The sequence below is a fragment of the Amblyomma mixtum genome, chromosome 5 (genome assembly GCF_055824585.1).
Source record: "Amblyomma mixtum isolate Tamu chromosome 5, ASM5582458v1, whole genome shotgun sequence".
Classification (NCBI taxonomy): Eukaryota; Metazoa; Arthropoda; class Arachnida; order Ixodida; family Ixodidae; genus Amblyomma; species Amblyomma mixtum.
The window spans coordinates 60,515,166-60,529,216 of record NC_143016.1 but is presented as its reverse complement, the minus strand read 5'-3'; the positions used below and the strand labels follow the sequence as shown (position 1 = coordinate 60,529,216).

General features: G+C 47.6%; 1 protein-coding gene across 5 annotated transcripts in view; it reads right to left on the bottom strand.

Annotated features, from left to right (window-relative positions):
• LOC149342368 (adenylate cyclase type 5-like) overlaps window positions 1-14,051 on the bottom strand; it is a 236,149-nt gene that overhangs the window by 22,504 nt on the left and 199,594 nt on the right. For all 5 annotated transcript variants that reach the window (XM_089544648.1, XM_089544649.1, XM_089544647.1 and 2 more), the window contains 8 exons: window positions 12,337-12,495; window positions 10,789-11,031; window positions 8,570-8,732; window positions 7,679-7,776; window positions 6,042-6,126; window positions 2,327-2,455; window positions 2,083-2,190; window positions 370-524 (listed from right to left, as the gene is read on the bottom strand). In XM_089544648.1, the coding sequence (XP_089400774.1) occupies window positions 370-524; window positions 2,083-2,190; window positions 2,327-2,455; window positions 6,042-6,126; window positions 7,679-7,776; window positions 8,570-8,732; window positions 10,789-11,031; window positions 12,337-12,495 (1,140 nt within the window). The remainder of the gene's footprint in view (window positions 1-369; window positions 525-2,082; window positions 2,191-2,326; window positions 2,456-6,041; window positions 6,127-7,678; window positions 7,777-8,569; window positions 8,733-10,788; window positions 11,032-12,336; window positions 12,496-14,051) is intronic.

The following is a 14,051-nucleotide window of genomic DNA, read 5'->3' as shown; positions in this document are numbered from 1 at the left end:
TGGGGCTAACGTTCCTTTGGGTGGGGCAAGGGGCTCTATGGTTTCCATGTGGCTCTTATCCAAACACGACAATCGATAATAAAGGCGCCAATTAAAAAATCAAGCAGAAAACGAAAATTCCGTTCCCATTCCACCATAGTGAGTACCATGTTCTTCATGTCGGAGGAAGGACACATAGATGTCGCCGCCCTCGCAATCCATTTATATACTCGGGCTGCGAAAGTAGCACTCAACCCCGGCTGCTGGCATAACGCCGTCTTACACACCCCGGACATGGTGCGCGCCTTGTACAGCCTAATGAAAGTGAGTGCAGATACGAGGAGGCGTGCAGAACATACATACACATAAACACAACAAAAAGATGCGTACCCAGGAACAAAGTTCCACAGGCTGTCGTCCCACGTGAAGCTTAGTGCGCAGAAAGGCAGGGTGAAAAGAATCAGCAGTACCAGCTTCTCGACTGTCGTCAGTACGAGGACAGCGGCGCAGGCTAGGAGCACCAGAGCCAGGCAGAGCGTGAGGTACTGCGAAGGTATCAGACAGAAACAAAAATTGGTTTTAATTTGTTTTAATGTGAGTAATTGCGATTTGTGATGGATGCTAATATCATCATCATCATCATCCTGACTACACCCACTGCAGGGCAAAGGCCTCTCCCATGTCTCTCCAATTAACCCTGTCCTTTGTCAGTTGCCGCCACTGTATCCCCGTAAACTTCTTAATCTCATCCGCCCACCTAACTTTCTGCCGTGCCCTGCTACGTTTGCTTTCTCTTGGAATCCACTCCGTTACCCTTAAGGACCAGCGATTATCTTGCCTTCGCATTACATGCCCTGCCCAAGCCCATTTCTTCCTCTTGATTTCAACTAAGATGTCATTAACCCGCGTTTGTTTCCTCACCCACTCCGCCCTCTTCCGATCCCTTAACGTTACACCTGTCATTTTCCTTTCCATAGCTCGCTGCGTTGTTCTTAACTTAAGCTGAACCCTCTTTGTTAGCCTCCACGTTTCTGCCCCATAGGTGAGTACCGGTAGGATACAGCTGTTGTATACTTTTCTCTTCAGGGATATTGATAAGCTACCATTCATGATCTGAGAGAACCGGCCATATGCGCTCCACCCCATTCTTATTATTCTAGTTATTTCCCTCTCATGATCCGGATCTGCGGTCACTACCTGCCCTAAGTAGACATATTCTCTTACTACTTCCAGCACCTCACTACCAACTGCGAACTGCTGTTCCCTTGCTAGGCTGTTGAACATTACTTTGGTTTTCCGCATGTTAATTCTTAGCCCCACCGTTCTGCACTGCCTGTCTAACTGATTGATCATGTTTTGCAGTTCTTGTCCTGAGTGGCTTTGCAAGGCAATGTCATAAGCGAATAGCAAATTACTCAGGTATTCTCCATTAACTATTATCCCCAACTGTTCCCATTCCAGTCCCCGGAATACCTCCTGTAAGCAAGCAGTGAAGAGCATTGGAGAGATTGTGTCTCCCTGCCTGACACCTTTCCGTATTGGAATTTTATTGCTGACTTTATGGAGAACTATAGTAGCTGTGCAATCGTTATAAATATCTTCCAATATTTTCACATAACACTCTTCCACACCCTGATTCCGCAATGCCTGCATGACAGCTGATAGCTGATGCTAATATACCCAAAATAAATAAAGGGACTAGTAGTAAATGCCCTGCGTCATCCTCAGTCTTTGGCAGCTAGCTACATGTGCTTTGGAAAACCAGCTAAGCGTAAGGTAAATGCCATATTTGCCTTCATCATTTTGGTGGCGTACGCTTGTGACGTCATACAAGCAGCCTGCAAGATGACCTGGCACTGTGCATCAGCGTCGGTCTCGATCCTTTCACCTTCCTGCTCACTATCTCTTCCGATATCTACAGAATTTGCTGCATCCAGAGCGCAAGGCTAACAACCCCCAACTATTCATTTCGCTGGGCTACACTTGCGCCAGCCGTGTTAGATGTCTACTCAAGCGGCAAAACTTTATTTAACTGTTCATATACCCTCGTTGCGAAAATTAAAAGCAAAGGTACAGAAAGACACAGAAATGGGAGGCACTCACCTCAGGCACGTTCACGTAGTTTTCTTGCATACAAGTTACGTTTGCTACCAACGTGAAATTGACGTCATAAGACAAGCACGACTCGACGTCTTCAGACTGCGGCCTAATCTGTAGGAGACAGAGCAAAGGATAGTACATATGACATATGACTACATATATTGCAACTGTTTTATATTTCCCGCACCAAAGGCTTCAAAGCGACATACGCCGCTTTTAAAAGGCTTAAGAAAGCTTTTCCACTCACCGCCGATGTCATGCAGCAGATGTACACAATGATTAAAATTACAATTGAAATAACTTGGCTATGCAATCTGTTCCCCGTGAGCTTCTCGGAAATCTTATAACACTTGGAAGGAATCACAGCTGTAAAAAGCTGAAATGAAGCAAAAATTGAGAAAGAAAAAGGGTGAATGAGACAGCGATCTCGACTTCAGTCCTCTCGACCCAGCCGGGCCATGCAAAGTTAGTTCTGAATTGTCTGCAGTTCAAATAAATAAAATATGAAAAATTTGCGTGAACTGCCAAAGCGTACAAACTAACGCATTTACGTGGTACACACTCTTACAGCACTGTATGCCCATGCACGCTAGTAACTATAAGAACGTAGCCTAGAGAAGCACAAGTCATAGCCCAGCAGTGTCGTAGTACGTTGCCGAGGTCCGAAACTCCCACCAATGTATCAAAATCACTTGTGTTGGACGCCGTCATTTCGAAGCATCACAGAACCAAAATTAAACAAAATTTAGACATGTGCACTTCGGAGTCAAATAGCAAGGACGCAGTTCTGGCTGTGACGCAAAATGATTATAGTTAGGAACAAAGAAAGAAATGATAAGGCGGTTTCATTTGAAGCAGTGTGTCACTTCTTTCGGACTATTTTTCTGCCGGTTCGATCAGCGCAATGTGCGAGGGCTAGCGAGATGGTTTCAAAGGCGCAGCTAGCCACTCACAAACCAATGCTAAGCGCAAAATTAGCCTGGCACTGAATACATAGAAATGGTGATTATTTCACGGCGATGTGATTATTTCACGGCGATTTCACGGGCAGCGTTACAAAAAAAATTAGAAGACGGCTACCACTCTATGACGCGAGATTCAGCTGCAGCTGTTCGCGGTAGTGAATATTTTTTCTTAGTTATTACTTATCTTCTCCAGCAGAGCGCGCATGACGTCAATGTGCTCGTACTGCTCAGGGCGGCGCGTTGCAGGATGTCATTCATAACGTCACTGCCTGCAGACCAACCAGCATGGTGCGCTGTTGCTCCACGGCCAAAGCCCGACGCCGCAGAAGCGGAAAAAATGCCCTTAACAGAGATACCGCTGTAAAATTTGCCACGAATTTGCAAGACTGGCGAGGAAACTAAAGATACTCAGTATTTTCACATCCGCCCGGGCTAGAAAGTGTCTGTTAGTTGCATCAATCCAATCTTCGACTTGCCCCATGCGAGCACGCAGTGCAGGGTCCCCATGCTGGTTTGGTTTTGGTTTTATCGGGTTTAACGTCCCAAAGCGACTAAGGCTATGAGAGACGCCGTAGTGGAGGGCTCCGGAAATTTCGACCACCTGGGGTTCTTTAATGTGCACTGACATCGCACAGTACACGGGCCTCGAATTTCTCCTCCAAAGAAATTCAACCGCCGCGGCCAGGATCGAACCCGCGTCTTTCGGGACAGCAGCCGAGCACCATAGCCACTGAGCCACCGCGGCGGCGGTCCCCATGCGTCACTTCCGCTAAGGCCACGTGACCACATTGGAAACACTCCCACAATGCCGACTTCCTAGCCTACCTGGATGGCATTTAAACTACTGGCCACCAGGCGAACGTAGGAGCCTGTTACGAAATGTTGACACTAGCACCTACGTAGATACGCAGCAGCTGATGATGATACTTTTAACAATGTAAAGACAGCTGCAAGAAAAAAGAATATAATTTGGTTAAGTGTAGAAGGTTCCAGTCCTGTTTTCGCAGCGTTTCGATCTAGCCTTCGTCGAAAGTCTTCAGACCACGAATAGAGCTGGCATAAACAGAGGTTGAAGCAGGAGAAGACAATACGGGAAGCTCTTGTTAACTGGGCCTTGGAGGTCACCCCTATATGGGGGTCACACTGAGGTACAGGCGCCCACGATCTACAAATCCTTGGCAATAAAGTTTCTCTCTCTCTCTCTCTCTCAGACCACGTGGTTTGCTTTCGTGCCCTACAGACTTTCCACCAACGGTGTACACGTTAAGGAGGAGCCGTCCATAAATAAACCCGCCGCGGTGGCTTAATGCTTAATGGTTAGCGCGTTCGGCTGCTGAGTCCAAGGTCACGGGATCGGCCGCAGCGACCACGTTCCGATGGAGACGAAATGCAGAAGTCGCCCGTATTCTGTGCGTCTTCATTTCACGTTAAAGAATCCCAGATGGTCGAAATTATTGCGAAGCCCTCCGCTACGGCGTCTTTCATAGCGCATGTGCAGCTCTGGTACGTTAAACGCCACATAGCGTGTCATACCATACCATACCATTCTATACATACCGCCCCGCCGCGGTGGCTCAGTGGTTACGGTGCTCGGCTACTTTAGCGGCCTGGGGTCCTCTTTGCGTATCGCTTCGCAGACTCGGGTGCTGTTCTTTCTTTCACCATCACATTACGCTTAACCTTCCCTCCAGAGCACAATGCGACAGCCTTAGAGATCCCTCCCGCGCAAGTACTCCTTCTCTGTCGCCTAAGTTCTGCCTCCATGCCCATATATGCGGAAATTGATCATTCAAACACAGCCACTCTGCTTCAAACACAGAAACCGGCTGGGCTTGTGAAACCCAGGTTGCTCTTCCCGAGCCCCACCAATCATTAATTTGACTGCCACCTGCCACGGTGGCCAATTTGTGCACAATCCAGTGGGCAGGTTATAATGACGTCACAGTTAAGGTCATGGACTTGTGTGGCAAGTGTGCCACTTGCTTTTTCAACCCCAATGCCGCCGCCAACGAAGACGATGATGACGCTGGATCATCTCTAGTAAGGCACCCTGGACAATCCCCCACTGTGTGTATATGCCACTCCATGAGAGGCAAACAACAACAACAACATCAACAACAACGGGAGCCAAAACGCTGCCGCGTTAATAACTGCTCCTGCCTAAGCTGTGCTCCAAAGTCGCGCGATATTTTCACGGGGAGGGGGGGGGGGGGGGGAGGAGAAGAAAGCGGAGGTAATGAATATAGGGCAGCGATTCTAACGGTGAAAGCAAATACAATCGGGTCGAAATACGGGCTGTTCGGGGCCAAGCAAACACGCTGGCGCATCGGTGGAGCGAACGTGCACGGTTGTGACGTCTGGCGAGCTGGGTTGAAAAACGGCGCCGGCCGACGGCGGCTGCTATTTACGGGCGGTCATCGTAATGGTCTGCGTATGGTCTGCGTAAACAGACGCGCGCGCCGCGCCGAGGTCAGAGCGCATCGAACGCGGCGCGCCTCCGCTCAAACACGCGCCGCGTGTATCTGTGCCCCGTTATCGTGCACGATACGTGCGAATAAGTGCGCTGCAGTTTCTACAGCAGCCTTGTTATGTTTATTATTCGATAAGGCCAGACTGCGTGAAGTCCGTGCGGACTTTCTTTCTGTTTTGCTCTTTGCGAAAAAAAAAAAAAAACGACGCGCAACATATGCTGCTATGCCCTACAGTACGCGGAAATAAGTACACGCCAGCGCAGTTTGGACACTGAAGTTTCAGGCAAAGAACTAGAAACCGTTTGGGCGCCAGTCGAATTCTTAAATACGCACGTTCCTCGCTTTTGTTTTTCCAGTGGTTTTGAACACTACACTCAGAAAAGAAAAACAGCAGTTTTATTCCTTTTTTTGTTACTAGGGCGATGATTCTGGGCTTGTTTATGGCCAGCAGTGCTAAACAGTACCGCACGGGTGCTGCATTCTTAAAAAATAGCAAAAAGAAAAGAAGAAAAGCGAAGGTCCTTACCTCAAGGTGCAGGCACAGGATGATGCATATGACCATTATTATAAGGGCGATTCCTCCTATCTGGATAAATACCCGGATCCACGAGCTGCAAAAGAAAGCGGCGGACAGTTTGGTTTCACGCGGAGAGAATCAAACATGTTCGCTGCTTTCCTTTGCTCTCGCGCATAGATTTAGCAGCAGGTGGTGTGTCGAGAAACGGAAACTATACAGTTATTTTAGAAAGTTCCCAGGCCACATCGTGCCAGGCCGCAAGGTGGCGCTATCTTCGCGGTTCCGCAGCGCGGGGGCGCTTCAAAAAACTAACGTTAAAAAGGATGAACTGTCCTCGTTTTTTAACGGGGAGGACCAAGCCTGCAGCATGGCCCGATCACTCTTTCTATTACGCGTGGCATGGACTGAGAACTTTTGAAAGTCAATGTATATACACGTCACATTCTCCTATGACCAAAGCAGTCCGGTTTAAAATGCTATGCGGCTGCCAATCTCATCTGCACAGTGCGCTGTTCCAGCATAAATACGCGAATATTTTTTGCGCACCTTTCAATACATGTGTCCTGCACCTGCCACCCGAAAAGCAAAATAAATATGCACACTGTTTATAAAGTTTCTAACCTATTCGCACCTATAATGCGCAGGTTTCCAACCCCTACACAAAGACAACCTAAAACGTTTACAGCCGGTGCCTTTCGGCGATTTCAGGTTAAAAAAAAAAAGCTAAAACATGGTCCATTTGAACAACATAGCATTCAAGATATAGCACCACGCAAGCAACAAACAAGGCGGCGAGCAGCAACGTATCGACCCATCTCAGGAATCGCGCCACAAAAAGAAAACACGCTCCTGCAAGCGCTCTCGGACGCGTCAACACCAAGCGAACCCGCATACTCGAAACGAAAGCCCACTTTTTCTGTCTGGCGTTGCGATTCGGCGATAAAGGCTCCCGCAAGCTTGTCACCAAAAGATTACGTGGCGTCTCTCGTGAACTGTTTGCTTTCCAAGATACTGCCCTAAACAAATACATTTCTGGTATTTGTACACGAAGACGTACGAAGTTTTAACGGGAGATGAAAGTCTTCCGCGCGCCAGAACCGTGACGAAACTCGATATACACGCGTTCGATAAGCGAGTAGCTTGAAACAGAACGGCGTAGAACGGCGGTCGTGCTTGGAATAACACATATATGTTATACCAATTTCAGGTCTTGTGCCGATAGGCTGCGCGGATATTGTCTTTCAGCGGCTCCATTTTCCCGTAACCATATAGGATCCAGACGGTGTCTTTGCACGGGAGCTACGGCTTAGCGAACGAAATTGCTCCGGCACGCGTACTTTCGGGACTTCCTTGTTATACGGAACCGCGGCGCACGCTGACGACACCAGAAAGGACGTGCATAATTTACGACATATCTGCGTATTCTATACGGTTACGCGTAACCGAAACGTCACAAAGGCGCAGGATAAAAGCTATTCGAATGTGATACGTAAAAAAAAAAAAAAAAAAAGATATTAACGAAAATACTATCAGCGGATTTCAGCACCACAACAGCCTCTACTTTAACTTTTTATATATGTGAGAGCATAGAACTTAAATAAGAAGGGGCGCGGTGGATGAATATATACACTAAAGAGAATACTCACAGATCCAGGATGATCATGTGTATGATAAATATGAACACCAACACCACTTCCGCGCACACGATGTATACGCCCAGCATCGGGTCCGGTTCCTTCATGTACTGTGGATGGGAGAAAAGAAAAAGCTTCGTGAGTATGAAATAGAATGTATCTAAACAAATATATAGAAGGGAATATGTACACAGAACAAAAGGATCACCCCAAACAGTGCACTGGAATACAGCCGTATCAGGCAACCACTAAGGATGTGCGCTGATTGAATTCCACGTCTTCAACAAGAAATGGCGTTAAACTCGCTTGCAGAGTTAAGCCGCCGCCGCAGAGCATGCGGCACCATCCTGCGATAGACCGATAGTTGCTACCGCAGTCAATCACAGAGAAGACTCGCGACCAGCAGTGCATCCTGCAGCTACCAACACCCGTTCGCACAAATCAATGCAGTTCCCTGTCCACGGCAGTTGAATACTGCCACGGACCACACGATAAGCAACAGATGGTATAAATGACATGCTATATTACTGATGCCAATCGCAATAAAAAAAAATCCGGAAGTACGGCTAGCAAAGTGTTATTAGTCGCACCATGCAACCTTGACCACTTTGGCACGTGGGTATCGGTACTAGTTATGTGGTCTTTATTGCAGAATTTAGAAAGACCTTCTAGAAGACATCGAGAAAAGCGCAGGTCTTTCTTAATACTGCAATAAAGACTATCATAGAAGGCGCCAGGCGAAGCGATCAGCTAAGGTCACCACTCTCGGCGCAAGCACAGACCGAAAACGTCGACAATGACAGCTAGAAAGCATTAGACGCTCGAAGACAATGAAGGAAAGTGTATTAGCAGGTATTAGTCAGAAGTGCGATGCCATGCCGGAAGAGGGCAGCACGCACGCACCTTCTCCTCGACGTCGGCCTTGTGGAAAGTCAGAGTGAGCTTCTTGCAGTGCTCGGCACGGAGCTGCTCGATGCTGTGGGCGTCTATGGCGTGCGACAGGTAGTCGTTCACTTCCTCCTGGGAGTTCTTTTTCTTCTCGCCGCCCGAGTAGCCCTTGCTCCTGCTGCAAGGTAGGGAGAGGGGGGGGGGAGGACACGCGTAGTACATGAATAATGTAAGCGCTTCCTGGCCTCCCACGCATGCACTACTCATCCCTGTTGTGTAGAACACGCTGTTTCACGGCGTCTCGGACAGGCAAGCTCGTATGTAAGCAGCGCTCCTTCCTAAATTCGCTCTTGACGTTATCCTCCTTTTTTTTTTTTTATCTCCGGGCGGAAAGTAAATGGCTCCTATCTCGTGCCAGGCAGGCTGAGTCGCCCGAGCGTGGCTACCGTGCGCTACAGAAAACCTGCATAAATTGTTGTCCTCTGGTGGCGAGGCGTTAGAGGAAAAAAAATATTGAAGCTCTGGTAAGCCAGGGACGCTTGTTATTCGGGTGGTTTGTTATTGTTCGCGTGTGTGCGCGCGCGAAGAGAGGAACAGCGGGAAAACAAAACAGGATGAAGAGATTAAAACGAGAGAAGAAAAAGCTAGTTGGGGCCAGAGCGAAAAACTGATAAACGTGGAGATAATCGAGAACTTTCCGGAAATATATATTTTTTGTTCTCTGTAAATCGCCACCATTTCAAAAAAGTCTTTTTTATTTTGGCCTCCTTCATTCTGTTTCAGCTTTAGCATCTCTCGATGCAAAAGCTCATCTCCTCGATCGACTGCGATGCACAGACAAGCGAAATAAAATACTAACGATTCTTTCTTTTTTTTTGCAATTTAAAATGGAGCCAGCGGGTATTAGGCACGCCGCGTAGTGGAGGACTCCGGATTAACTTCTAAAATCCGCTGTTTTTTTAGGTGACCTGAAAGATTTCCGGCACAAAGGCGCTTGTTTTGCATTCTGCCTACACAGCCGCTGCAAATGCGATCAAATTTTGAGAAATCGTGTGGAGCATCCGAATGCCATAGCTAAGATGGGTACCAATCGCGAATAGTAAAATAAACCGGAATGCAAGGTTACTAAAATAGAGGCGCAATAAAATAGCGACCAGGTGGCAGTAGGCGGATAAACGCATTCGCTACAGCTTCTTGCTAGATGCACGACTATTTCAAAAGCCAGTCAGGAATCGTATTGAGCGCAGCAAACAGCGGTCCATACATACCTGCATAGACTCCTCTAGCTCAGACGGATCTGAAGTTACGCCGACAAGCGTTACAGGAAACCAAATCAAACGGTTCGTCATCTCCCTGGAGTGGCATTATCAAACGCTATATGCTTGTGTAAATGATGGTTTTGGTTCGAAGCGAATTCGAGGCGAATGCTCATTTTCTTCGAATAATATCGAACCGAACACTTCAAACACTTCTGGCAACCAAAAATGGTTGAACAGCGCAATAGACATCTTTTCATTTTAATCGTGTATTTTTCTAACACACAACACCATTACATGAAAAAAAAAAAGCTTACTCGCACTTATTGAAGCTTGGTCGGTTTTTTGCAAAAATTGCCATTAGAAATTATGGGAGTCGACCTACACGAGGAGTCGGCCTATTTGTGCGGTGCGAGACTCATATCTGCGGGACCGTCGACTGTTGCAGTTGCGTTGTTGAGCGGCAGTATACGCGCCGCCAGTGCTACTTAGCGTGAGGCTTCGCGGAAAGGTGCACCCATCTCCATGTACCGTTCGCTAGCTCCCTCTCGTCATTCAGCGAATTTCTTCTTTAGCGAAACACCAGTGCCAGCGCTTTCGCCAACATCTTGCTGATAGGCAACGGGTCTGAGCGCCTGCTTACGTCTGCGGTCGTGCGCATGCGCAGTCGGCTCCAGCTTACGCGCAGGTACGCGGCGCAAACGCCTAATAAGTGTCTATGGAGTCGGAAGTTTTAACTTCGCGCGTGCCGCGGCACCATACCGTAGGTACGTTGAACCGAAACCACACGAAGCATGCGCTCCAGCACCGTTATTCGCTTGAGACGAATACTTCGACATTTCGAAAACCAAATATTCGGATCGAACCGAATACATTACTATACGCCCGAAAATTCGGAAGTCTCGAATATTCGCACGATCCTATCAAACGGTACTAAAGACTCGTAACGCGAGAGTTAACCGCCCCGAAGACACCCACCCCATGTTGATGTGGCGCCTGGCGTTGGCGTGTCCCATGATGCGGATCTCCTTGGCGACGCCGTGGAGGGCGGCCGAGCTGCTGTTCTCGGGCGGCGCCATGCGCTTCTTGTCGTTGGGGATGATGATGAACGTCTCGATGTTGTGGTCGCGCAGGTAGGGGTGCCGCTGGCCCCCCTCGCCCGGCACCACCTCGTAGTCGTCGCCCAGGAACTGCAGCGTCTCCCGGGTGATGTGCACGCTCCTGGCGGCGGACAAGCGCAAAACACTGTGTAGTGGCACGGTAGTAGTGGTGGAAGCAGTAAACAGCGAGCATAGCCAGAGCCTATACTCAAGCCGAATTAGCGAAGGCAGGTGCAGTCTCTGTCATAAATGAGCGGGCCAACTGCTAGCTAATCACACCAGTATTGGGGCTCTTCTGTCACTGCTGTCTAGCAGCACAGGAACTCCTAAGCTCAGGGGAAAGGGGGGGGGGGGGGCGATTAGGCGGTCCAAAACCGTCTAGAGAGTTAAGGCGATGGCGATTGCAAGCAAGTACAACTCACGGCCCAGAAACATGCCCATGGTGGCCCGTTTACTTTTGAGAAGGGCTGCATGCACAGCGCTACAAAACTTGCGAGGAAAAAAATATTAGTGAGCACGCAATAAAATGCGACCTCCCGTTTTTTTTTTTTTAATTTCAGTGCAATTAAGCTTTACAGAGCATGAGCGCACTCCCGCCTCTAGAAAGTTTGATGATTCTGTACAATCTCAGACACGCTAAACAGCCCCAGAGGATTTCAGTCAAGCATGAAGAAAGCAGAGCCACTACAGGTGCACGTGAAGTGCACGTGACGAGTGCTCTTCATTTACTTGCGACGACATCTTTCACACAATTTAAGTTGTTCCGAGTGCACTCCTGACCGAAGCGAGGGAGCGAGCACAGAAAGACATTACCCGCTTGTTTCGGTCGCATTTCTGAGCGAAAAGATAGACACACATTTCGGCAGGAACTCATGGAGTGAGAAAAAAAAAGAAGAAATGAACAGAAGTGTACAGCTTTTGGCGAGCGTACATTAACACCTGACCTCCCAATTACCGCTAGGAGTAGCATATGGACCAATCACTCGTTTCGCTTGCTCACTAGCTCCCTTAGAGAGCCCATATATCGATTTATTCTAGCCTTACCATTCCATGCTGTCTTTCCGAGTCTTTATATATGCTCACTCCTCTTTCTGAGCGTTATCGGCTTGACACGCTGCTCTGTCTACAAGACTCTTAGGTTGTTACTTCTCTGTACACTGTCTTCTCTTATCCTCCCGCTTTTTTGCCGAATTATCGGATCTCGGATGGCTCAGGCAAAAGTTACTTGACCTTTGCCTTTGTTTCTGCGTTGCTGTCAAAGAAGCTATAGCGAAGGTAAAATTCGATAAGAGAACGACCTGCTTCTGCACTTAACTCGCTGTCTTGCGACGTCCCGTTGGAAATTGCGGAGCTTAAAAGGGAAACCGGAGAGCGAGCCGCTGTCGACGCCACTTTGCGCGAACGATGAGTGACGCGCTTTGCTCACCCCGGAATGCCGCCGGCCTCCATGTAGTTGGCGAGCGTGACGTCGTTAGACCAGACGTCGAACTGCCACTTTTTCAGGCCCAGGACGCCGCAGTGGACGCGGCCCGTGTGGATGCCGACTCGCATGTTGACGTTGACGCCGGTCACGTCTCGCACGAGTCTGCGGCGCGGACGAGGAGACGAAAATAGCGGAGTAAAGAACGAGTGAATGCTAGAAGTTTGTAAAATGCGCAGACGTGTACACTCGTGCATGAAAAAGAAGGCTGCCGCTGGCAGTAGTAAAATAGTCCCGTAAAGGTTTGTTTTGTTAATTTTTTTTTTCGCAGTTATAAGAAGTTTATTTAGACAGGTACAAGTGTCTGGGAGAATGGCGAAAAGGCAGTGAGATGCCTGACAAAGCGCCATCCCCCCCATCCCCCCCTCCCAGAAGTGGACACTTGTTCAGACAATGCAGTACGAGCACCGGCACAGCACACAGAGAAAGCTTCAAAGACAACTTTAACATCTTATTTAAAGAGCACTTTATACAAGTGAAAAGGCATTCTGAAAAAAAAGGAAAACTTCTCTAACATGTTTCTTAAAACGGCATAAAGCACAAGTCTAAGAACTTAAAAGACAAGCAAATATGCACAACAGAGTTTACATCATTAAAAAAAAAACAAACAAAAACGATATCAGACTAAGTTTGCAGTGACAGTAAATAATCAAGGAGAGTGTTCTTAAAAGCAATAGTTGCAGTATTCTCTTCTAACATTTGTCTGATAAAAGGATGTTTATTTAATAGTTTAGTTTTGTGGGGTTTAACGTCCCAAAGCGACTAAGGCTATGAGAGACGCCGTAGTGAAGGGCTCCGGAAATTTCGACCACCTGGGGTTCTTTAACGTGCACTGACATCGCACAGTACACCGGTCTCTAGAATTTCTCCTCCAAAGAAATTCTAGCCGCCGCGGCCGGGATCGAACCCGCGTCTTTTGGGTCAGCAGCCGAGCACCATAGCCACTGAGCCACCGCGGCGGCGGATGTTTATTTAAGAACTCTGGTATACAATAAGATAGTATTTGGGTACCGTAATTTGTTCGCAGCTTTGTTTTTCTGCATTCATTATTTCTTAAGTTGTGAGAGTGATTTTTCTCGAGGTATTGCTTGAAGAAGGTGGCAGGGTTCGTCTTCATTTGACTATAGATTGGCGGGGTATTCTCGAAGCTGCGTTCTATAGCATTCGCATGTCATAAATGTTGAAGAGGAATTTATGTCGCAATAATAGGCTTTGTTGATTGCATGCGCAATAAATAATGAGCATGCTCATTGTCGTGCTTTGCCCGTAATTTTATTATTTGTTAAATTTTGACGAAGGTTTTCTCTAAAAGCCAGCTGTACACCGTCGCATACATGCAATTTTCTCCTCGTTTACTGTGCGCCAATACCTGGCCATTCGTTCCCGAGAATGTCAACACAAGTGATTGATTGATTTAATTGGCTGATTGATTGATTAACTGGCTGATTCACTGATTGATTGATTGATTGATTGATTGATTGATTGATTGATTGATTGATTGATTGATTGATTGATTGATTGATTGATTGATTGATTGACTGACTGACTGACTGACTGATTGATTGAACTGGCTGACCAACCAACTGACCGATTGATTGATTGACTAAATTATTTACTCTTATGTTGTTAGCATTATACCACCTTGCTCATGCTCAGAAACC